This window comes from Pyrus communis, chromosome 3 (assembly GCF_041283825.1).
Source record: "Pyrus communis isolate YQ-2024b chromosome 3, ASM4128382v1, whole genome shotgun sequence".
NCBI classification, from domain to species: Eukaryota; Viridiplantae; Streptophyta; class Magnoliopsida; order Rosales; family Rosaceae; genus Pyrus; species Pyrus communis.
This window is the reverse complement of record NC_142567.1, coordinates 7166047-7189718: the sequence shown is the minus strand read 5'-3', so window position 1 is coordinate 7189718 and position 23672 is coordinate 7166047. Positions and strand designations below refer to the sequence as shown.

Sequence of the window (23672 nt, the reverse complement as noted above, 5' to 3'; positions counted from 1 at the left end):
CGCGTCGCCGACACAAAATCAGAAAAAAAAAACAGTCACTTTTCAGTTACCATTGGGAAGCCACGTGGCTTCCCACGGTCCGTTCGATCTCAACGGATCTTTAACTTGGACCGTTCGATCTCAACGGTAAAAAAAATAAAAAAAGTCTTATTTAATATCCACCGTTCGATCTGAGATTAACGGTGGATATTAATATGCTTTATAAATAAATAAAATAAAAGAAAAAATAGTTTTAAAATTAAGAAAAGTTACCGTTGTGACACGTGGCATAGTCTGAAGTGTTGGAATTCAAATTTTTTTATATCCAACGGCAGAGATTAATTAGTTGAATAAAAATTTAAAAAAAATTGTAAAAAATTGTAAAAAATTCGAAAAAAAATCTGAAATTTTTGTAAAAAAAAATTGTTTTTACTTTTCTATAAATACCTTCTCATTATCATCTACCTTACACCACAATTTCATATTTTATCAACTACTTTCAATCACATTCCTTTCTTTCTCTCAAAGTTTCAATCCATTTTTTTTCAACAAAATGACTACTGATGCAGGTACGAATTGGTTGCTTCTTGAAGATGTTGCGTTGTGTACTAGCTGGGTTGAAGTTACTCATAGTTCGCTTACGGGTAATGAGATGTAGTTGCGAGAAATGTGGAGTCTTATTCATACCAATTATCTTGAGAAAATTGGTGGGAAAAGAACCAAAGAATCGATGTCCAGTCCTTGAAAATTACTTAGCCAATCGTTTAGTACGTGGAGAGACGCCTTGGCACAAGCTAGTAGTAATATTCGAAGTGGGGAAAATTACTCGGATTAGGTAACAATATATTATTTATTTGTTTGTACTATACCCAAATTTACATTATAATTATTTGTTTGTATTATTTATTTGTTACCTACTTACATTATAATTATTTGTTTGTATTATTTATTTGTTACCTATTTTCATTATAATTATTCCTTCTCCCGCATTGTGTAGGAACTTCAAGCACAAGCTTGGTACGCTGCCAAAACCAAAAACAAAAATAAATCATTCAACCGGTGGGAATGTTGGAATATTGTCAAAGATTGTTCTAAATTTAGAGTTGTGCCTGTCGGTCCAAAAGTTTTCATGAACATCACCCCTTTACACTCTACACCCGATCATGTCTCGCATGTTCATGAAGATGATGCAGAAGAAGTGCCCAAAACGCCCCTCCCTGAACAAGCGTCGGGTTTGACCCGTTATCCAATTAGGCCTCAAGGTAAGAAGGCTTCAAAGAGAAAAGGGAGTGCTTCCAAGAATGATTATGCAAAGTTCATGGAAGAACTTACTCGCCAAGGTGAATTGACTTTGGCGAGGGAACTGGTGAAATATGAGGCTGATAAGGCTACAGAGGACGCAAAAGCTGCAGCTATTGAGAGAGAATTTCAGGCTAATGAGAGAGAAAGAGAGCTACTTAGGCAAGAAAGGGAACATATTAGAGAAGAAAGACAGGCTCAACGAGATCGTGAGATTATGAACACGCCTTTAGAAGGGAAGTCTCTAAATTCTAAATTTTTTTGGAAGTCAGAGAAAGCGGAGGTGGTGCGAAGGAGGCGTGCAAGAGAAGCAAGAGCAAGCCAAGATGATCCTAGCACCACAAAAGAAGATCATCCTAGCACCACAAATTGGTTAAGTGATGATGAATAGAGTAGTTTTTGTAATCGGAGCCCATAATTTTCCCATCACTTTGGGTTGTAATTTATTATTTATTGAATATAGTACTTTATGTTGTTTCCAATGTATTGAATATTTATTCAAATAAATTTGGTAAGTTATTTATAATAAGAGAATATTTATTGAAATGACAAAAACACACCAAATAAAATTACATAAGCATACTGAATAATAAAAAACTCACTAAAAAAATTACATAAACATACCAAATAATAAAACACACCAAATAAAATTACATAAACATACCAAATTCAAAAAAACACACTAAATGAACTTAATTATCTTCAGCTTGTTTCAATGCCCATTGGTGCTCTATCAAGTCAATTTGCCGAGCATTGTGCATGTCTGGCATTTGAAATGCAGTATATCGTTGAATGAGCCTTTCATTGTAACGTCCATCCCTTTGTAATGCCTCATGTTGCACGGGCTCATCGGTGGCGTCATGAGCACAATATATACGTGTTCTTGAATTGTTCATCGTGTCTGGCTCATATTCATCAACTGCTTCATAATCATACTCATCTTCCACAATCATGTTGTGAAGAATGATGCACGTCATCATGATAGATCGAAGCGACTCTACATCAAACAATCTGGCAGCATCCTTGACGATCACCCAACGAGCTTGGAGGATACCGAAACAACATTCCACATCTTTCCTGCACCCCTCTTGACAGCTTGCAAAGTGTTTTTCCTTTGCACTTCGCGGACGTGGCACTGTTTTGACAAATGTTGACCATCGCGAGTAAATGCCATCAGCTAGGTAGTATGGCCCGTCGTACATACGTCCGTTGACCTCATACGTGACTTTTGGTGCATTTCCTTGCAGGACATCGTTGAACACTGGGGATTGGGTAAGGACGTTGATGTCATTTTAAGCTCCCGGAACCCCGAAAAAAGGCGTGCCAAATCCATATATCAAAAGATGTCGTCGCTTCCAGAATGATACTTTTTGCTTCTTTTCTATCCCCATAAGCGCATTGCCATGCACTTGGACAGTTTTTCCACGTCCAGTGCATACAATCAATGTTTCCAATCATCCCAAGAAAACCACGCATCTCAGCCTTCTTCAGAAGCCGTTCTAAGTCTATGTTTGTAGGTTTGCGGAGGTACTCAGCGGTGTAGATAGATTCGATTGCTCCGCAAAACCTCATCAGGGACTCAAGAATGGTTGATTTCCCCATCCTCATTATCTCATCCACTTGATCTGCAGATGCTCCATATACAAGCATCCGCAAGGCAGCAATAATTTTTTGCTAAGGAAGGAGACTCATAACACCAAAAGCATCTTTCTTTTGCACAAAGTAAGAATCATGGTTGCAAACATCAATCATGATTTTGTTGAACAAATGTCGTTCCATTCTAAAACGACGTCTAAAGTACGTATCAGGGAATGCACTATTAGGGACAAAATAATTGTCCAAGAGTTTCATACCTCGTCGTTGCCTGCTTCTATCAAGGTTTCCGGAACGGCTGGGCCTGCAGATTTGAGCCACAACTTGGATGACTCGACGGGAATATGAGGCTCTGCCCATTCTTACTTCGTCATCTCTCATTTTACGCTCCTCATCCTATTCCCTCTCATTTTTTGCCACCTGGTGATTGAACATTCCTTCTGATTGGTTAAACAATTCTTCCTCTTCCTAATCGAGTTCCCACATTATCCTTGAGGAAGAATAAGACATTGTAAGAAAGAAGCAGAAACTATGAATAATGATACAGATTTTTGTGAAGAAGGAAGCATAAACTATGAATAATGATAGAGATCTTGAGAAAATTGGTGTGAAATTTGTGAGGATGGATGGTGGATTATATGGAGGATTCATAAAGGATTAGGTTGTAGATAATGTCACGTGGCATGCCGTCATTCGTTAAAAATATGATGGAAATCTATCCTCAAAGATTGTAAACAGATTATGACACGTGGCGCGACGAGATTGGTTAATAATCTTATCAGAAATTCATCACCAATAATTGTATTTTCGGATAATGACACGTGGCATAACGAGTACGATTAAAAATTTTATCGAAAATCCATCCCCAATAATTGTCTTTTCAGATTCTATGACAAGTAGCGCAACGAGAACGATTAAAAATCTTATCCGAAATTACAAATAAAATTATTTTGTATTATTTAATAATACTTTGGATAATAACACATGGTGCAACGAGAACGATTAAAAATCTTATCCGAAATTACAATTAAAATTATTTTGTATTATTTTATAAATAAAAAAAATATTAATATTTTATTACCTATTGCCAGGGCTATTGAAGTGTAATGGTGGAGATGCAAAAGGCGATTACTGTTCATTAAGGGTAGTTACTGTTCATCAGGTGGATTGAATAGTGAATAGCCTGGGGGGAGAGCTCCAACGCTGGAGTTGCTCCAAAAGGCCTTATAAACTATTTAATTTATTTTTTTTCAAACAAAAACTAGGAACCCACTCATATACGAACAAACAAAGCTCCATCACCTCATTGGATATCCAAAGTTTAAATTTTTTTTCATGGTTGCTATTGTAGAGAACAAATTATACACAAGCGTAAAACTACTTTGATGTCTCTGCAACCAAGAAAGAAACAATAAGTGAGGCCTTATCACATCCATACCCGTGTGTGTGAGCCAAATACTATACGATACGTAAGTTAGATTTAATTGTAGGAGAATGATTCTCAAGCACTAATTTTCTTGGTTAGGAACAATTACATTTTATTGTGTGTATGCATGCCTTTATATAGATTTAGGCATGAATTTGAAGGTGAGTCATTAGGGCACATGTAGAGCTCTCTAAATGGTTGGCTTTAACGCCGCATTGTTCTGCTCATTTAGCCAACAAGGGATGATGAATACGAAAGACATGAGTCCATTTAGACCCCTTACTTGGCCCGCTAAGCCTTCCAACTCTGCCAAGTGGGGTGACTTATCGGATTGTTTTACGTGAGTCTATCACGTGAGGCGATGTGCGCACGCTAGGCCACGTCAAAGTACAATTTTACCCATGCATTTAGCGAATATTTATCAAAATTTTATTTTTTGTCTCAAATTTATGAAGATGTAAAGATAAAAAAGTTTCACATCCTCACAAAATTACCCCCTTTCATAATAGCGTTTGAATAATTTTATCAATTGTGGTGCAGAAAGATCCTCCTAATTTGATTCATGTTATTTCTATGATACTAAATTTCTCGAGTTTTAAAGAACAACATTCCAAGATTAGTCACATGAATCCCATTAGGCAAAATATGCCCGATTTAGATCATAGATGGCTATCTAACTAGCCAGCTACCAAGATTTACACGCTGCTTTCCTCTCTCTCTGCTTGAGTCTTTCTCACTGTCTCGTGTGAGTGTTCAAAATTTCATCACTTTTCGTTGTCGCTAATCCTAGCTCTTTTCTTTTCTGTTCCTTCTGTTTTTCCCTTTGTGATTTTCTACCGTGTTTTCCCTTTCCTACCAACGCTTTTCCAGTCTGTTCTCCACAATTCTTTGGCATCCCTTTTTCTGGGTCATTTCCAATTCAATCTGTAGCAACTTTTCATCGCGATTCGTCGCGATTTATCAAGTCAGTGTATCGAATTCCAGTGTTCTTACTGGTTCGGGTGTTATCCACATCACCACCTTCTCTCTCTGCCTTTGGCAGCGTTGCATGTGGATCTCCACAGGCTTCATGGCTGGTTTTTTCCAGCTTGTGGTTGCGATTGAAGAGCTGTTCTCAGCTAATAAAGGTGATCGAAGTGGGGATGCTTTGTCGGAAGCGTGGAAGCGGGCTGCTGGATGGGATTTTCTGATGTGGAAACGGCTGCAGCAGAGATCTAGGGTGTTCTTTTCTGGTTTGAGCTCAACCTTTGGTTGGGCTTTTTCTGTTTTTTGGGATGGTCCTTTTTTTGTATATTTTGTACGTGGTCCAGTGGTTTGTAAATTTATATTGTGTGTTTAATAAAAAATTTTGCCTTTAGACCAACTTCATCACGCTAAAAGTCAAATTACTCTCCAAAATTTGCCTCCAAACTCACTCCAACCCAAGAGAAAAATTTGAGCTAAATACTAAATGCTAAACCAAGGCCAAATTCCCCCCAAAATTTAGCCCAGAAATCGAAGTGGACTACGCCCAATATTTATCGGAATTTAATTTTTTTTAGATTAAAATGTTCACAAAATTAATTTACGATAGTCTACATTTTTATTTAAAAAAAAAATTTAATTTAACAAAAAAAAATAACCTAAGTTCATTCTTTAATAATCCGAAGCTAAAATTTTAAGCTAAAATGGTTGGAGCAGAAAAGCTGTTTCTGAGTTAAAAACTAAATTTTTCGGACTAAAATATTTAACTTTTAGTCTAACCATTAAAGATGGTCTTAGTTGACAAAAAGAAAATGCCCGATTTAGACAGTCTTTGCTTCTTATCCAATTGTGTAGGTACCACCAAACCAATAGGTTCAATTATTCACACGTATCTTGATATGCCGATTGGATGGACCCTCTTGTTCCCATTTTATTATATCAACTCAAACGTTCTGGATTCTTCGTCGTGGCCCCCCACTCGCTTTACCCTCCTTTCTTTCTTCCCACCGAATGTCTTCCTTTTCTCACGAGAACAATTTACGTGAACGCTTACCGGTATTTGAATTTTAACTAATAATATATTATTAAACAGAATGCTAAGACAATAGTGAATAAATTTCTCTTACTTTTTATTAACAACAACTTACATGAAATAATCGCATGATATTCCAATTTCAAATAACAATGTGGTGTTGACCCGATGACACAATAACATAGAAACATGTTGCATATAAGAACCTCTTCAAAAGAGATGTCAAGGTTTAAATACAAAATTTAAATTTGAAGGCTTATGTGATACATTGATTTTTTTATAAATTTTGTTCTTCAACCGATATGTCAAATTTAAACTATTATTTATTATATTATTTACTTTGTATAGTTGTAATTAGTATTTTGAAACAAAAGATAACTATAAAAATTATGAAAAATATTTATTAATTACTAAAAATAGATTTGAAGCTACTATCAAATTTGACAACAACTTCCTCCGTTGCCTTTCCATGTCATGGCACATAAGAATTGATATTTCAGTTGGAAAAGACTAATAATATCTTTTATTACCGTTATTACTGATATGAACTTTTTGATATCTTCTTTAAAGATGCTCTAAAGTTGCTTTCCTTGCACTTGCATGGTTGCATGGATTATGCCAGCCTGGGTGCGTTCATTGTAAGCGTTACCCGGAAAGATTAACTAATTAAAAAATATATTTTAATCCACTAATCAGTAATCACACACGTCAGGTTGATCTCACCGTTCAAGTCAACAGACACTCGATCTCGTCCGTCCAGTTGCTACAGCCAACGGCTCAGGTTAACCGTGTTTTGTTGAATATGCGGTGCTGGTGCTACAGCCAACGGCTCTCGAGACCTATATATATAGACCCCAGGACTCCAAGTTTCTTCATATTGTCTCCTCCAAAGCTTGTTCGTCGAGTAAGGGTTCCCGAGCAGAAAAAAGAAAAGAAGCCGTACTCCTTCCAGCTTTCTGTTATTCTGGTACGATCCAATTCCAATGATTTGTTTTTCTTTCTTTAATTTCTTTGTCGAGTGATGTTTTAGGATGTTGATGCTATATGTTTTTGTGTGTCTGTAAATATTGATGCTTCTGTGAATCTGTCATATGGTGTTTGGGATGTCATATCATGCATGAACAAATTAAGTTATGTTCTTCCATGTGCTTGGGATGTGATTTGTCCACACTTTTTTTTTCTTCCCCTGCACACCTTTGGTTATTCCGGCCCTTGGATTGAATGAATGATGGGACAATTCAAGAACATAATCATGTCTACACGGTGTGCCGAAGGAGAAAATCAGTGTGCAAAATTGGATCTTGGAGGATTTAAACAAAGCCCATGTGCTTTGTTGTGGGTTGATATTGGCGCCCCAAGATGAGCACGATGCATTTATTTCCACGAGTGCTAAATTTTCTTCTTTTTGATTCGGGAAAGTTTACGATTTTATGAATTGATAAATAAACAAAAACTGTCGTTATAATTTGTGGCATAGATGGAGGTAATCATGGTTTTATAAATTGAATTTCATGTGTCCATAATCTGAGTTAGTTGGATGATTGTTGGTAACTTGGTATTGAAGCAATATTTGTGGAGGTTATGACATGGCAGGAGGGCTAACAATGTTTTGTTTGTTGTGCGTGTGCAGCTGAATTTGCAGTAGATTTCTCAAGTCAAAGCAAAGTACATATATGGTTGAACTAGACGTTCAGATCCCAACTGCTTTTGACCCGTTGGCCGAAGCCAAAGACGTGGATGCCCCCGGAGCCAAGGAGTATGTGCATATCCGGGTGCAGCAGAGAAATGGAAAGAAGTGCTTGACGACAGTTCAAGGGCTGAAGAAGGACTTCAGCTACGACAAGATCCTCAAGGACCTTAAGAAAGAGTTCTGCTGCAACGGGAATGTCGTTCAGGACAAAGAGCTCGGCAAGATAATTCAGCTCCAAGGCGATCAGCGCAAGAACGTGCTGCAGTTTCTCGTTCAGGCCAAGATTGTCAAGAAGGATCAGATCAAGATTCATGGTTTCTGAGGACTTGGAGTCGTAGTCGAGTTTGTTACCGTTGTATTAAGTTTGCTACTACCTCCCAGAACCTCCTGGCTTGTTTGGACGTTCTGGGGTTGTAATAACTGAATTGTTTATATAATGTGGAATTTATGGACTTCTGATGCATGATGCTGGTCTTTGTTAATTTGCTTCCATTTTTGTTGGTTGATGAGGATTTCAGTTCAATTTTATGGGATTTCATTGTTAATCAACTCTAATGTTTTTTCTGTTAATATTAATGGTTTGCTTGGGATTTCTGAATGTCGTCTGTTATATGTTATTAGGTGGAGGACTCCAGCTCGAGTCGAGAGAGATAGACTGGCTAAACCAACTAATAAACCCACTACGTGACGAGAGACGGAGATCTGATGGTGCAAATTATTTCGACACGGGTTGAGTTGCCAACATTAAAACTATAGCATTTCTTACAAGAGAAATTTACACATCCTGTTTAATCTTGTTAATTTTTCACAGCCTTCTCAATTCTGACACTTGATTCTCCATCGATTTGTTTAATCCAAAATAACGTGTGTAGAGGTGAAAAAAGATGTGCAAAAATTATTTCTCATCATTTATTAATGTGAAAAAGAATGTACGGAGCCAAACATGAGAGCTAAATTGATTTACCTTGCTCTTCAGTGATTATCTCAAAATATCGACACGCCAGAATGTAGACAAGACAACAAAGATAAATACAAGATAAAATAGAGATGATGACTTGTTATGCACAATTTGTGCAGCACAAACTGTTGCACTTGTAACTCAGAACCAATCCGAACTAAAACGTTCATTTCTCCGGCAAGCAATCGGCAGCAAGCATGAAGTACCACTCATGCGACTCGGAGTCCTCCCTCAGTTCACACATATATATTCTACGAGCAGAACTCATGGCTTGCAACAGTCGGAGAATGGCAACAAAACGAAACTTTAGAATAGCTTGGCCTGTGGTTGCATTCCACTTCTCATCATCGTGGAGAACTCTTCATAGTTGATCCGACCATCCTGTAATCCCAATGGAATTGAGTACTAATTTGCATGATAATGGAGAAATTCAAAAATGTTGTGTGGATGTTGACTTACATTATCTGTATCAACTTCCGATATTATTTCCCTAATTGTAGCTTCGTCACCCATTCCATACTCTTTCATTGCTGATTCTAGCTCGTCTCTTGTGATAAACCTGTAATAAACACACACAAAAAAAGCATTAGGTAATCGATCATTCATGCTTACCCATAAGCCTAATCTTATCTAATTTAGCGGTTAAGAATATGAGAACTGGATCCAGAGCGACTAGGAGCTGAGGTCAGTTATCACAGAATTGTAATTAACTGCAGCATCCTACAACTTTCTAGTTCTTTGAAAATGAACGTCCAAGAAAGCGTGCGCAATTCTTAGAGATTGGAAGAAAAAGCTTACCCGCTATTATCTTTGTCAAAATATTGAAAGGCTTTGTAAAGATGTTCGTCCCTCTCTAGCCTGTGTCTATGCATTGTAGCAGTGATGAATTCAAGGTAGTCAATTGATCCACTCCCATCCACATCAGCCTGAAATGCAAATGCAGAATATGAGTTGGGTGCGATGCGAAAGGTAAAAGAAAATTTGGATATTTTAAATTGAATGATAATGTACAGCTTCCATTAGCTGCTTGACTTCAGCCTCTGTGAGCTTAGAACCAAGTCGAGCCAATCCTGACTTGAGTTCATCATAAGTGATGGTTCCACTATTGTCAGTGTCCAAGTTTGTAAACATTGCCTTCAGCCCATGTATTTCTTCTTCAGAAAGATTTTCGGCAATAACCTATAACCATATTCATAAATTATACACAGTTAGAATCGAAGCACAATCAGATCCAATCTACAGAGTATATAGTACCATCACAGCACTATTCAAAATTCAAAGTTGTCTATGTCCGAAAACCTCTCGACAAACATACCTTCAATGCAAGTTTTTTCAGTTTGTTCATAGCTCTGAACTGCTTCATCCTAGAAAGCACTGCACTGTCTATGGGTTTGTCTGAAGCTTCTCCGCCATCTCTGATCCATGGATGTTCTGGTTGACCACCCAAATTCAAAAGTTTTAGTTACAAGATATATCTGCTAGACACAATAAGCCAAGTAAAGTATCAAGTAAAAGGAAGAGATCTATACCTAGAACCTGAGTCGAGGTGATACGTTTTTTAGGGTCCTGTGTTAGCATCTTCCGGACTAGGTCCTTGGCACTGTTTGATATAGATGGCCACGGTGAACTTGAAAAGTCAATCTCTCCCTCCATTATGGCATCAAATATCCCCTTCTCCGTTTCTAAATCAGTCATTGGAAACTATTAATTGTTTAAACCAACACGAAAAATACAGAACCTGTAACTAGTACACAAAGATATTATGTTAAGCAAAACAAATATACTGTGTCTTTACCTGCCCAAAATGGAGGCACTCCACTTAGTAAAATATACAATATAACTCCTGCACTCCAAATGTCTATTTCCTTCCCATATCTGCGTCGCAATACTTCTGGAGCAACATAGTAAGCACTCCCAACTATATCACGATACACCTTTCCTGACAAGAGTTTATCATAAAAGATAATGAATAGCTATGCTACAAGCGGAAGCATAACATACACAATAAAGAAAAATATTCACCAAATGCTAACAGTTGTCGAGCATAGTACATATATTTGTGGTAAATTAGTAAATTACAAAGAAAATACAGAATCTACTCATCTCTAGTTTTAAAAGACGAGAAACACCAAAATCATAAGCAAATTTGACAAAAGAAAATCTTAAGCAAACAATCTAGTGACGTTATGATGCCATCTTAAGGATAACTGTGAAACCCATGAAAGTAGAGAACATATTAAGAAGGTCCAAAAGACGAAAACAATATATTTGGCCTGTTCCAGAAAAACCAAGTTTGATAAAAGTGTTAAAATACATGTTTCTAATTATGGTGCTAAAAGTAAACACAATTTATAGTTATGGGAAACTTTAATGCTGGCAAATTACAGGTCTGGACTCCATCTCACAGAGATATGCGAAAATAGGATGCAAACATAATATGCCTTTTTTTACTGTGGGTCACTGAGGGTAAGAGAGTGTTCCGTTGCTGTTCTCAGTCTTAGTGTGACCTTGCTTGACAGAGATGTGACCTTACTACCAGAGTTTTAAAAACGATGAAGCTGCATAATTGAAGACCATCTCTCCCCACCCCCCAAGCAATTAAAGATGTTGTTAACTTGCCATTAATACAACTACATCAGACATTTACAGTATAGCTCTTTTCTTTTCCTTCCATCTCACTTCCATGAAAAGAATGGAGGCCATTATGGAAATATGACAGCGAAACATGTTTGGTGTAGCTTGCATCATCATCTATCAAACATGGCAAAATAAATGAAATTACCAAAGCAGTGATTTCTAAACTGATGAAATTCAATTCGTCTTCGTTCCCTAACATGAGGTTCAGTTTATCTACCAGTGTTAAAGGTAATAAATTCAACATTTATAATTCGGTTTTGATAAGGTGCTTATCTACCATCTGAATTGCCAGCTAACATGTCCTGGTTACCCTTACTTATTTTCTAAAACAAAATGGCGTAGTCTTCTGTCAACTTACAGTATATTATGAAATCCAGCTAGGTTCTGCATTGACTTTGGGCATGAATTTAGTACCATTATCACTAGAAACATCATTTCCAGATAAAGACAATTCCGCGATCGAAGCATATGCGCACAATTCACCTAATCCCTTATATCTATCATATCAATTGTGAAGGATACTGAATTTCCAAGCAACTAACTACGAAAAATGATATCTAAATTTACCTTCTTCAATGAAGACGGACAACCCGAAATCGGTAGCCTTGAGAAGGGCATTCTCATCCTTGCTAGAGAGCAAGAAATTCTCCGGTTTCAGGTCCCGATGCATCACCCCCATAAAATGACAGATGTGGACAACATTAACAATCGCCCGGCATATTGAAGAAGCCGCTCTCTCGCTGTAATGTCCCTTGGCAAGGATCCTATCAAACAGCTCTCCACCTGCACACAGCTCCATACAAACATGGACAGACTGCTTGTCCTCGTAACAACCTTTGAACTCCACAATGTTGGGCTGCCCGCTCAAATCCTGCATGATCTGAATCTCCCTCTTGATGTCCTCCTTGTCGTTCTTGGTGACAAGCTTCCGCTTCGAAATCGACTTGCAGGCGTACTTCTTGCCGGTCGAAATCTCAGTGCAGAGATAGATCACGCCGAATTGGCCTCTGCCCAGTTCTTTCCCAATGGTGTAGTGCACCCTGACATCCTCAAACGGTTTTCCGAGGATTGTGTTGTCTGCCGGCCTTTGAGCTGCTGCTTTGGGGGTTCTAGCCGGGACTGTCGGCTTCCATGCTGGTTGGGGTTCTTGGTTGACTGGCAGACCGCGTTTTTCGGGTCGTTGTTGATGAACAGCAGCAGCTTCATGGCTATGGGGTTTCTGCTGGTGGACCCCACCTCCTCCTTCTCCGCCTCCTACTGATCTGTAGCCATTATGTTGTCGCTCTGAATCTTTGCTTTTGCTTAGACACTTGCCCATTTGTTGTTTTTGCTCAAGTAATACCTCTTATGCTGGAATTGCAGAGGGGAGAGAGGGGGAGAGAGAGAGAGAGAGAGAGAGAGAGAAACAAAAGACGTTTGGATCAGAAAGGTAAGGGAGAGAGAACCCAGATGAGGATTTGGAGAGAAAGTGATAAAGAAGGTAACTTGGAAAAGGGTTTGAGAAAAGTAGGCTGGAATTGCAAGGTAAATTTGAAGAAAGAAGATGGCCAAACTTTTCAATCAAGTGGAATTGTTGAATGTTTCAGGTCTACCAATTCAACTCAAGGGACAGAGACAATGACAGAGACACGGATTTCTGTAGCTATAGCCTTCACCGGGACTGCTTAATAATCCAACAAATTACATATGGAACGGATTTTACCAACTACATTAATGTATATTTTTGGTTGTAGTATCTAAACCGTCTATTTTTAAAAAAATATTATTTATAGATCATTCTTTTAAGATTGGTCAAAGCCAAAATCATACATTTAGTGAGCTATATAGGATAGATTGTGACCAATTAAAATGAATTTGAGTCTCGTCCGTTGTTTATTGTGTCAAATGTGAAATGGACAAGATGAGTTATGAATCCACAATAAGGTGAGTTATCTAACTCATCCTTACACATGAGTTACAAGTACTGTCTTACAAATTCCTACCAATTCAATCATGTCCCTAAAATCCAGTCTCATCCAGCCCACCAAACCAGCATTTGTAGTAAATAACATGGACGAAACGGTTATACAAAAAAACATAAACCCTTAATCCAACTGTCATGGTTTTAGATTTAGATGATTTTTGGTAGACATAAACTTTGGGGAAATACCTAAAAATTAAACGGTTTGAATTGTTGAACTATATTACTAAGTGGACCTCACAAAAACGTGTAAAAATTGTATAAAAAAAGTGATGTCATGAATACGTCTGCTTTTTTAAATAAAAAATTTAGAGTCCACGGTAAAAAATTTGTAGTGTCCATCATAACACAAGGTAATAGTATATTAATTAAATTAAAATCATATGGTGATGAAATTGTTTTATATAAAATTGCTCTCATAAACCGAGCTGTTGAATCAAACTTTGTTTTATGTTTTTCTCATCATTTATATGGTATAGTTTAAGGAATCCGAGTTGACTAATTTATTATCGTAGTTTCTTTCTTCATATTCAAGTAATTTATACCTCCAACAAGAAGAAAAAGTAATTTATAAGCTGATATTTTTTATTAAATGATAGCTGTAACATTTTTATTGGAAAAAATAAAAAATAAAAGATACGTGTACTATGTTTTTTTATTATTAATACGTGTAACATGTTTATTGTTTATTGTTTTGCAAAACATCTACCATGGTTTTTGATGTATCGCCCCCGTCATAACCTAGTAGCGGTGAACAGGTAGACGTCGAGGACTAATGTAGGAAGACTTACCTTGTTGTAGGACTTTTATAGTAAATCCATTTGCGCATGGATAAAACATCTAGAATTTCTTTTGGATATTAAGCATAAAATTAGTACTTATGTTTGGATTATGAACATGCTTGTAGTGGAGGGTTTGAGACCCATTAGGATTGTGAACTACTCTCTATGGGCTGGTTTGATATTACTGTGCTTTAAAAAAAAACTGCTTCTGATGTGTTGTGAGAATAAGCAGCTGTGAAATAAAGCAGTAGAGTGTTTGATAAATTTTTTTGTAAAAGTGCTTTTGAAAAAAAAAAAAAAGCAGTATTATAGTGTTTGGTAAACTTTTATGTAAAACAGATGTGAAAAAAGCCGGTTTTTCAAAGCTGGGTTTTGCAGCTTCTTGTTTTTGGCTTTTTTTCACCCAAAACTGTGAAAAAAAGCTGAAGCTGAATTTATACCAAACACAAAAACAACTCCTAGTTTTTTTTTATACCAGTTTTTTTCAGAATCACCTCAGTTCCAAATCAGGCATGTGCAGATTGATTTTAATCACATTTTAAGGCTAGTCATCCCAACTTTTTAGTAGGCCCCACGTATAGAACCTATAGTTTCATATCATTTATGTATGTTTTAACTTGTGTCATTTTCCATATATCGACCAACACGATTTGATCTAAATTTTCATCTGAATATTTAGGCCCCACGTATAGAACCTATAGTTTCATATCATTGATGTATGTTTTAACTTGTGTCATTTTCCAGATATCGACCAACACGATTTGATCTAAATTTTCATCTGAATATTCAGATTGTGCATGTCAGATCTACTTTGAGAACATGATTTAAACCCAATTTTACAATGTAAACATTTTAATAAATTGAACTCTGCACATGAATTATAAAAAGTCATAATGATTGAACAACTATGAATAAAAAAAATATTGTAATCATTTCACAAAACGCAATGACTTCCCGAGGAAAAAAAAAAAAAAAAAAAGACTTGAATTATTACAAAGAGACTATACTTTTGCAGAGTCTATGGTGAACAATGATCAAGTGCCGATGGAACTTTCTTTTTCTTTCTAATTTAATTATTGTTGCCCCTTTTGGTCATTGTTTAATACTTTTCTCATATTAGAATGAGAGCTTTGAAGTTGATATCTCTTAAGAAAATTAAGAAAAATATTGTCACATTAATATTTTGTTAGTATGGCGGATAATTTAAATTAGTTTTGATAAGTCGTTCATACATGTGTACCAAAATTTGAGTGTTTTAAAAGTAATGTGTGAAAAAAGAAATGGTGGGAAAATTTGAGTGGATGATTTTGTTACATCTTGAGTTGTGAGTGTGAACTCAAGTACTAGTCGAATAAATTGCTTGATAATTTTACCTTACCTAAAGTAAAAACATAGTTTATAGTAACACTTGATAAGTATATCTTTTTTCATATATAACACGAGTAGATGTGCTCTTATCAAACCATATGGGGACTCAAGATATACTTAAATTACAAATATAGTTATTCTATTAGATTAAATCTGATTCATTATTTGAATGATTATTTTCTTAAACGTGTGATTCAAATAGTCTTGTAAACAAATAATTTGTCCGACAACAAGTCCGATGAGAAAATGTTACATAACTTTGTAATATGAGGAAAATTTATAATATCACGTGACATTCAGTACGAAGTAAATAAAATTTTGAGATTTAAAAATTAAATCATACCTTCATCTACTCCATTAATATTCTAGTGCCCTTTAAACCACATAATATTTTAGCCACACTGAAGAATATAAGCTTTATTTCTATCATAATATGATACTAGACCTCCGCATATATCGTTGTTAAACAACACACGATGTACCGACTTGTGTCTCAAAACGCTAATAATTTCACATTATCGTGAAAAGTTGTGCATCAAAGGTTTGAATGTGATCATCCAACATGGGGATCCCAAAAGTCGCGTTCGATCAACACAGGGACTCATATTGTGGGACCCAAAACTTCCACCAAAATAGTGGATAATACAAACGGGACACTTGGGTATTCTATTTGTCGTGGCTATTGAAAAAGGAAAGAGAATCTTCTTCTAACTCTTTTTTTTTTAGCATTTTAAGAATTCTTAAATTATGTTTATTTATTGATATTGTATGATCAGAAATTATTTTAAATATTTTTATTTAAAATTAAATATAAACAGTATCAGAAGAAAATTGACGATACGATGTACGATGAAAAAACATAATTTGAGGATCATTAGAATTCTCAACAAAGAGGAACCGGAGAAGATCCTTATTCTTGAGAGAAGCTGGAACGTGGAACGTGGAACGTGTAACATCAATAAGTACGTATGGGACCCCATTAGGGATTACCAAACTTTTGTTTGCCAGAAAATGGAAATGCAATTTTACCTTCACAACTAGGCGTTTTTGGTTTTGATTGTGTTGTGTGCTCGTGCTTCCATCCACATGCTTTGAAGCCCAAACATGAAGGAAAAGACCTTGTGTTGTCAGCATCACCAAACTACAAACAAAATCCACAAAATAATAAGAGAAGTGTTGTTGGTATTTCAAAAATCTCATTCTACACTTCTCACAAATGTATTTTTCTTTCATAATATAAAAAGTTTGGAGTGTAGAATGAGATTTTTGTAGTGTTAATAACAATTCCCAATAATAATACTAAAAATATGAATGGGGATTGCTAGGATTAGTCGAACAAGCATTAGTTAATATCAGCTCACAATAAGACATTAAGACAAGTCACGTGAGTAACTACTTTAGCATTTTTCTTGTGCAATTATATCATGAACGAAGTGTTATAGGAATAGTTACGTATACATATGTGCAGAGATCTGATCATTCATACTTTTGTAAGTGAGGATCATGCCAACCCACGAAGCAAAAAGGGCCAGAATCAACTAACAAAGTAGATGAGGCTAGGGTGGTTAGCGCACTCACACGTGTACTGCTGATAATAGCATGCATTTTCATGTGGCAATAGATTATGTCCGGAAAAAGTTATTGGGTGTGTTGGGCGTATTATTGCGCTTAGATGATATAATATGGCATTTTAGTTTTAGAAGCAACAAAAACTGACATGTATGAAGCTTGCAAGCAAGGATTGTGTAGCGATCGGCAGCCTCATGCCCTCAGCATAACTCTGTGCTTATCATGCAACTTTATTACATCATTTTTCATTATCCTTGTCTTGTACAAGTTATGTGAACGCTTTGGAATAAAAAATAAAAAAAAGGTAAATTACACAGAATACCTTAATAGCTTCATACCTCGTCTTTAAAAAATTTCAATGTCATACCGTATCTTCGAATTTGTTGCAATGTCATACCGTATTTTTGAATTTGTTGCAATGTCATACCTTCCGTCAGTTGTCTGTTAATTCCTCCGTTAAATGCTGACATAGCTTGTGACGTGGCACAATTTATATTAAAAAACTAATAAAATATTATTAAAAACTAAAAAAAAAAAAATCATTTAATATTTTTTAAATATTAAAATAATTAATTAAAGAAAAGTTATTAAAAATTAGAAAAATTATAATTAAAAAAAAAAACCATCTTCCCCGATCCCCTTTCCCTGCAACCTAGATCCCGTCTTCTGCCGATTTCGTGGGTGGAGAAATTGGGCATGGAGAAAATGGGGGAAATGGGTGTGGATTTAAGGATTGGGGTATGTAGAGGAGGGAAGAAGGTGGGTGCAAGGGTGGGTGCAGAGGAGGAGGGAAGGGGAAGACGAGAGGGGGAAAAAAGGGGTGGGTTGTGGGGAAGATGAGGTATGACATTGAATTTTTTTAAAGATGAGGTATGAAACTGTTCATGACCAATAGTTTAGGTAGTTCTGTGTAATTTACCCATGAAAAAAAATATGAGAGCAAGAAAGTCAGTTATGCTTGTTATAAATAAACACACAAAGTGGTGAGAAACTACGTCATACAAATTTTTTAACTCTCTTTTCTTTCTTTCTCCTTGTGTCGCACCTTCTTCCTATTCCCTCACTAAAATAGGCCTATAACACGTTATCAGCATGCTCATGACGTTGCACTACGGAAGAGATAGATCTTCACCACCAAGTTCAAAGGCCTCCCTAGTTTCTCAATCAAGTACCTCCCAAAACACACTTTCAATTTCGTTATTTTAATCGACCTTAATAACATGATGCATTCACCATAATGCATGAATCCCAAATTTAATTTTTGTATTATTTGTTATGTACAAACGTCGAATCAGATTGATCAATTACCATCTCTGTATTATTTGAATATCTGACAGACCCAACAACTTACAGAGGAGATGACTGATGAGATCTACTCATTCAAATAAATACAGAAAAATGAAGAGAGGGAATCCCTTATGATGTGATATATAATATGTACTCATTTTTTATACAACACTGGTGGGCAGTACTAACTTCAGAAAACAAAATTACACGACTGAAAAAAATATTTCAATGGCTAGTTGTGATCAAGGTGAGTCTCAAGCCCTCAACTTTTGGATTTTTCGACAAGAATAATCCGACCATTCCACTCAGTCTCATCTAGAGCTCTGATAGCCGCATCAGCATCTTCATCCGTTTCCAGCGTCAAAAATCCAAATCCACGCGAATCTCCCGACCTTAGAAGAAACAAATTTGCAACAAAAATAAAAACTCAACTCAAAGAAGATTCTAACAAGTACGTATCACAAGGAAAACGCATGCACAAGGTAATAGCTAAGCAAAGCAGATGTTTCACTGACAGAGAACGCATCAATATATGCAAGTATACTGTAAACTGCACAATTACCTCTTGTCTCTAACAATCCGAACATGTTGTACTTTGCCATACCTAGAAAACTTCCTTTCCAGATCTCTCTCTGTAGTCGCGAAGCTAAAACCTGCAACAAATAAATTTCTCCCAGGTTTCCCTAATCCAGTTTTCCTATTAGGCGGTGGTGACCAAGGTCTCCTTCTAGGAGATCGGTGATGAGAATGATATTCTGGAAAAGGGGACCTTCGCCTTGGAGAATGCCTTTCCCTAATACGAATTAAGGGACAAAACATTAGGAACCGAACTATATGTTTTGGAGGGTAGAGAGATCTTTGACATAACCAATGTGTGAAAGTTCCGCTCATTAAGTAATCCATTTTACTTCAAAAATCTTGGACTATTCAATTTACATAATCATAACTTTATGGTAATGCATATGAATTAGAAGTCAAGAATATTTTTTGTATAATTTGAGATAAAGAAAAGCATGATTGATGATAGAAAGCTAGTTACGTCTAAGGTATCAATATTATATATAAATGTTGATGAAGGTTTGAGAGATTACAATCCAAAATTCAATCAGATAACAGTGGTTGATTGAGAAATGCAATTTTTGAGGTGGTCATGGCTCATGGATAGGAGTACCAAATGAAAGAGATAAGCCAAATCTTATAATAAAGTTGTTGCCATGTGAAACTGATAGAATTTTAACATATGATAATGGAGAGACTATAGAAGTTAACCTTGTGGACCTATGATGGACTCTTGAATATGGGGACCGTGACCGGGTTCGGTCACGATAATCCCTCTGGTAACCATAGGAATCTCTGTGTCAAATGGATGATCGTGACTCTGATCTATCCCTTCTCCGGTACTTTGGTGGTGAAAGATGAGACCTTGGGGGTGAGCGGTGGGACCTTGGTGGTGAGCGATGGGACCATGGGGGCGAAGTTATATGCTTGTGAGAAGAGCTATCCTTATGCTGGGACTGACGCTGAATGCCCTGTGTTGAAGCAGAACTTTGCCCGGCCAGAGATAATTGATCAAGTGAAATTCCTTTATGCAATTCAGGGGAAGAAATTTTCCGACAATGAGATATTCGTGCTTGAGAACCTTGATGAGAAGGTGAGCCTTCAGGTGAACTTGACATTTGTCTCTTTGTCTTAGGAGATACTGATCCTCCGGCAGTGCTTTTGGGAGAATGAAGATCAGAATGATATATGCCAGGGTGCCTGTTCTCACATAGGGAGTCATCTTCCTTGGGTTCACTATATTCATATTGTGATCTCTCTGAATAAAATCTGTTCTCTCCTCCACCATGTGGAGCATCAATTGGCCTACCCATGTCAGATTCGCTCTGCTCTCCAGCTCCCCGGTTTGCATTTGCTGTTAGTGGAGACTCCAGTGCATGAGCAGAATCTTCAGCTCCCGTTTCATTATGGAATGTTTGTGACTTAGAATGAGAGAAGGGGTTAAGAAAATTATTTCCATGCAACTCATCCATCTCACCTTGGTATTGGTTATTGTCCTTGAATGGAGACTGAGTCCCCTCTGGATCATGGGCAAATTTTGTTTCAACGACACTGTCATGACCAGACTCAGTTGCCACAACGTAAGAATATTCCGAATTTAGTGAGGGGGAACTACGTTGCTCATGTTGGTTCTGATCCTGATTGAAGTCACCTCCTCTTTCAAAGTTTTCTTCATCGCCATCAACTGCAAAGTTAAGGTCCGATTCTCTAGCCAATGTTGAATCATCTTTAACACAATTATCTAAATCTCCCATTGTTCTCCCTAGAGAACCAATATCCCTGCAATGTATTCAATCATAATAAGTAAACAGAACGGAGTTCTGAACATACAACTGATAGATATCATATTCAAGTTCCATATACAAATTTTGAACAATATTGCACACATAGATCTCCGTTTGCCTGCTAGTCATACATTACTTATACATGAGTATCTTTTATTGAAATCCATGTAATGAGACCAACGGTATTGATGCCAACTTTGGTCTTTCTACTGCAAAACAATCAATAATTTCTATGTCAAATTGCAACCTATTTCGATGTCAAACCTCCGAAACCAGCAAACCATTTTCAGCATACTAGAGGATAATGGATACCACAGATATAGCCAAGTTCCACAATATAACCTTTTCACATCATTCTACGGGAGCCCAAAACAATCCATTACAAGTGACACCATCACAAAACCAAAATAATAACGATAAAATAAAAAATAAACAGATGAAAGCAACTTGCTTTCAATTTAAGCCCCAGGGCTAAGGTACCCAAATACCATACCATCTCAAATTTGTGTAACACAGCTATGGCCACCCTAAAAAACCCTAAAAACTAAACTTTAATTTAATTAACAGTTTGTCCCATGAGTACCAAGAACAAAACAGCATTCCAATTTCTAAATGTCAAATTTTAATTCTCTACAAACATTAAGAAACAAATACCCTTTAAATTTCAAGAGAAAATCACACCTGCACTGCTACACACTCACACTATGCTAAATATTACGAATACAAATCTAATTCGATGGGAAGATTCCATAAAATCAAGTATTGCTCATGGTATAAGAGTTCGAATTACATACCTTTTACAGATACTTTTTTTTTTTTTTTTTTCTTTTTTATGGGAAATTTGGTTTTGGAAGAGCGTCCAAAGAAAAGAGATTGAGCTTCAGACCGGTCGCTAATGGCAGGAACAAGAATATGGGAAGAAGAAAGGAAGTTTATGATTTCCGTCGGATCTATGGAGTGCAATCAATTCTGTCTAAAAACTTGTTTTGGAGTCCGTTTCGGGTTTTGTGGACTTTTATGGGCTTATGTAGGTATCAGAATGGGCTCTAACTCGAATTTGAATCGAGCTTGGTGTCAGTTTGGTGCTTATTCAAATTCGGGTTGTAATAGAATTAAAATAAACGAGTTTTAACGAAAAACTCACGGTACTGTTCATTTTAACGAAAAACCACATTTTTACACTAAAATGTCAATCCTGGTACTATTCACTTTACCCTTTATTTTGTTCTTATCATTAAAACTCAAAGTTTTCAAGCCATTTTCATTAGTCTTTCTTTAAAATAAATAGAGTTTTAAGGAAAAGTACGACTGGATTAAAGGAGAATACCATCTTGTTCCCAAAATAATTTTTCCTTTTAGAACTTTTTAGAAGGTCTGTTGGGCTCTGGGGATGATTTTTTGAGGGTTTAGAGTTTTCATTAGTTCATCAAGCCGTCAAGGTATGAAGTTGACAAAGTCGTCTCTGAGATTTTGGGGCCTCTGTGCAAAATTCATAAAAGGGGCTCTTCTTATAAGACATTTAAAAAAAAAAAAATTGAACAACGTATTGATGCTAAAAAGCAATATTGAAATAAACTTTAAAACTAACTAACCATCTATTTCTAAATATTATTAAATGTAAAGAAAGCTACAAAATAACCATAATACTAATAACTAACAATAATTTCAATTTAAAGAAACCAAATAAACAAAACTTAAAAAAGTCTAGCACTGAAGCTTCACTTAAAGATGGCTCTTCGTGCATTTTTTGCTGCAAAATCATCAATTAAACCTTCATAATCAATTTTGTCTAAAAAAGCACTTTCAATCGATATCAAAGCTAGTCCATTTAACCTTTCCTGCAACATGGTTGACCACAAGTATAATTTTAATAACTTTAACTTTGAGAAACTCCTTTCTGCAGATGCAACGGTAACAGGTATAGTCAACAAAATTCTGTATGCAATGCTTGCAGTCGGGAAACAACGCATTCTCTTCAAGAAGTTCAATATGTCAATGGATGCTCTTATTTCTTTTGGCAAACGCTCCCGTAAAAGCTTCAACTCTACTAATAATGCATCCCAATCAACATCAAAGAGCTCATCTTTCTTAAAGCCGATCACAACAATCTTTCAATTTATCATTGTCTATCGAATTCAACCGTTCCGAAGTGAACAAAAACCCAAATATATCATCATACGCTTGATATTCTTCAAACATTCTCTTCAGTGAACCAATAGCTTGATCTATTATATACAAGAAGTGATGAACCCTAAAAGATTCCTCTGCTGATTGTTCAGTTGGTTGGGATGATTCACCTTTATTCTCATCAAAATGTCTTTTTCAACGAACTTGACACTTTTCTGGAAACACGGGATCAATTTCCATTTCAATAGCAAGTTTTTTAGCATTAATCATAGCTTCCGCAAACCCAATTTCTCTGTACTTTTCAAAATTAACGACATTAATAAGTATGTCTTTAGATTGCAAATCTTTGCTAACCTCATTAACAGTAGCCAATATTTCATACCAAATAGTCATACCCAATAAAAACTCAAAATTCCTAATGTCATATGTTGCCAAAGATTTAGCTCCACTTCTTGTTACTGAGTCATTGTCACTTTCCGCTAATTGGAGTAAAGTTTTTTTTTATTTGTAGAGGTTGGTATTAAATTGCTTTAACACTTGCAACACGGTTTTCCCATCGTGTGGCCAACAATGATTTGAGAGTCAGTCATTTTATATTTTCTTTCAAAATCAGCCATCGTTCTGTAGAATTTGCAAACAAGTTGTAAATACATTGTATT

At 36.3% G+C, this 23672-nt stretch overlaps 1 protein-coding gene, 1 non-coding gene and 2 pseudogenes across 3 annotated transcripts; 1 reads left to right on the top strand and 3 right to left on the bottom strand.

The window, feature by feature from the left end:
* Positions 1-7136: 7136 nt before the first annotated feature.
* On the top strand, positions 7137-8435 carry LOC137715024 (protein translation factor SUI1 homolog pseudogene; annotated as a pseudogene). Its single transcript, XR_015960582.1, has 2 exons — positions 7137-7260; positions 7924-8435. The product of XR_015960582.1 is annotated as a protein translation factor SUI1 homolog pseudogene (transcript).
* Positions 8436-8870: 435 nt separating this feature from the next.
* Positions 8871-13266, bottom strand: LOC137715023 (calcium-dependent protein kinase 2). The gene is made up of 8 exons (XM_068454226.2): positions 12146-13266; positions 10737-10880; positions 10471-10623; positions 10257-10372; positions 9953-10120; positions 9740-9867; positions 9401-9500; positions 8871-9322 (listed from the first exon to the last, which is right to left on the bottom strand). The coding sequence occupies exons 1-8, from the start codon at positions 12894-12896 to the stop codon at positions 9248-9250; spliced, it is 1635 nt and encodes a 544-aa protein (XP_068310327.1). The 5' UTR covers positions 12897-13266; the 3' UTR covers positions 8871-9247.
* A 5285-nt stretch (positions 13267-18551) lies between these two features.
* Positions 18552-21844, bottom strand: LOC137716541 (uncharacterized). Its single transcript, XR_015960379.1, has 4 exons — positions 21681-21844; positions 19814-20881; positions 19107-19337; positions 18552-18936 (listed from the first exon to the last, which is right to left on the bottom strand). It is a non-coding gene; the product is annotated as an uncharacterized LOC137716541 (transcript).
* Positions 21845-22604: 760 nt separating this feature from the next.
* On the bottom strand, positions 22605-23406 carry LOC148697838 (uncharacterized; annotated as a pseudogene).
* Positions 23407-23672: the final 266 nt, after the last annotated feature.

Coding starts and splice junctions, on each gene's coding strand:
- LOC137715023 (XM_068454226.2), bottom strand. CDS start 12,896: ATGGGCAAGTGTCTAAGCAAAAGCAAAGATTCAGAGCGACAACATAAT. Junction 10,624..10,736: donor AGTGCCTCCATTTTGGGCAG/GTAAAGACACAG, acceptor TGACTGATTTAG/AAACGGAGAAGGGGATATTT. Junction 9,501..9,739: donor TTTGACAAAGATAATAGCGG/GTAAGCTTTTTC, acceptor TGTTTATTACAG/GTTTATCACAAGAGACGAGC.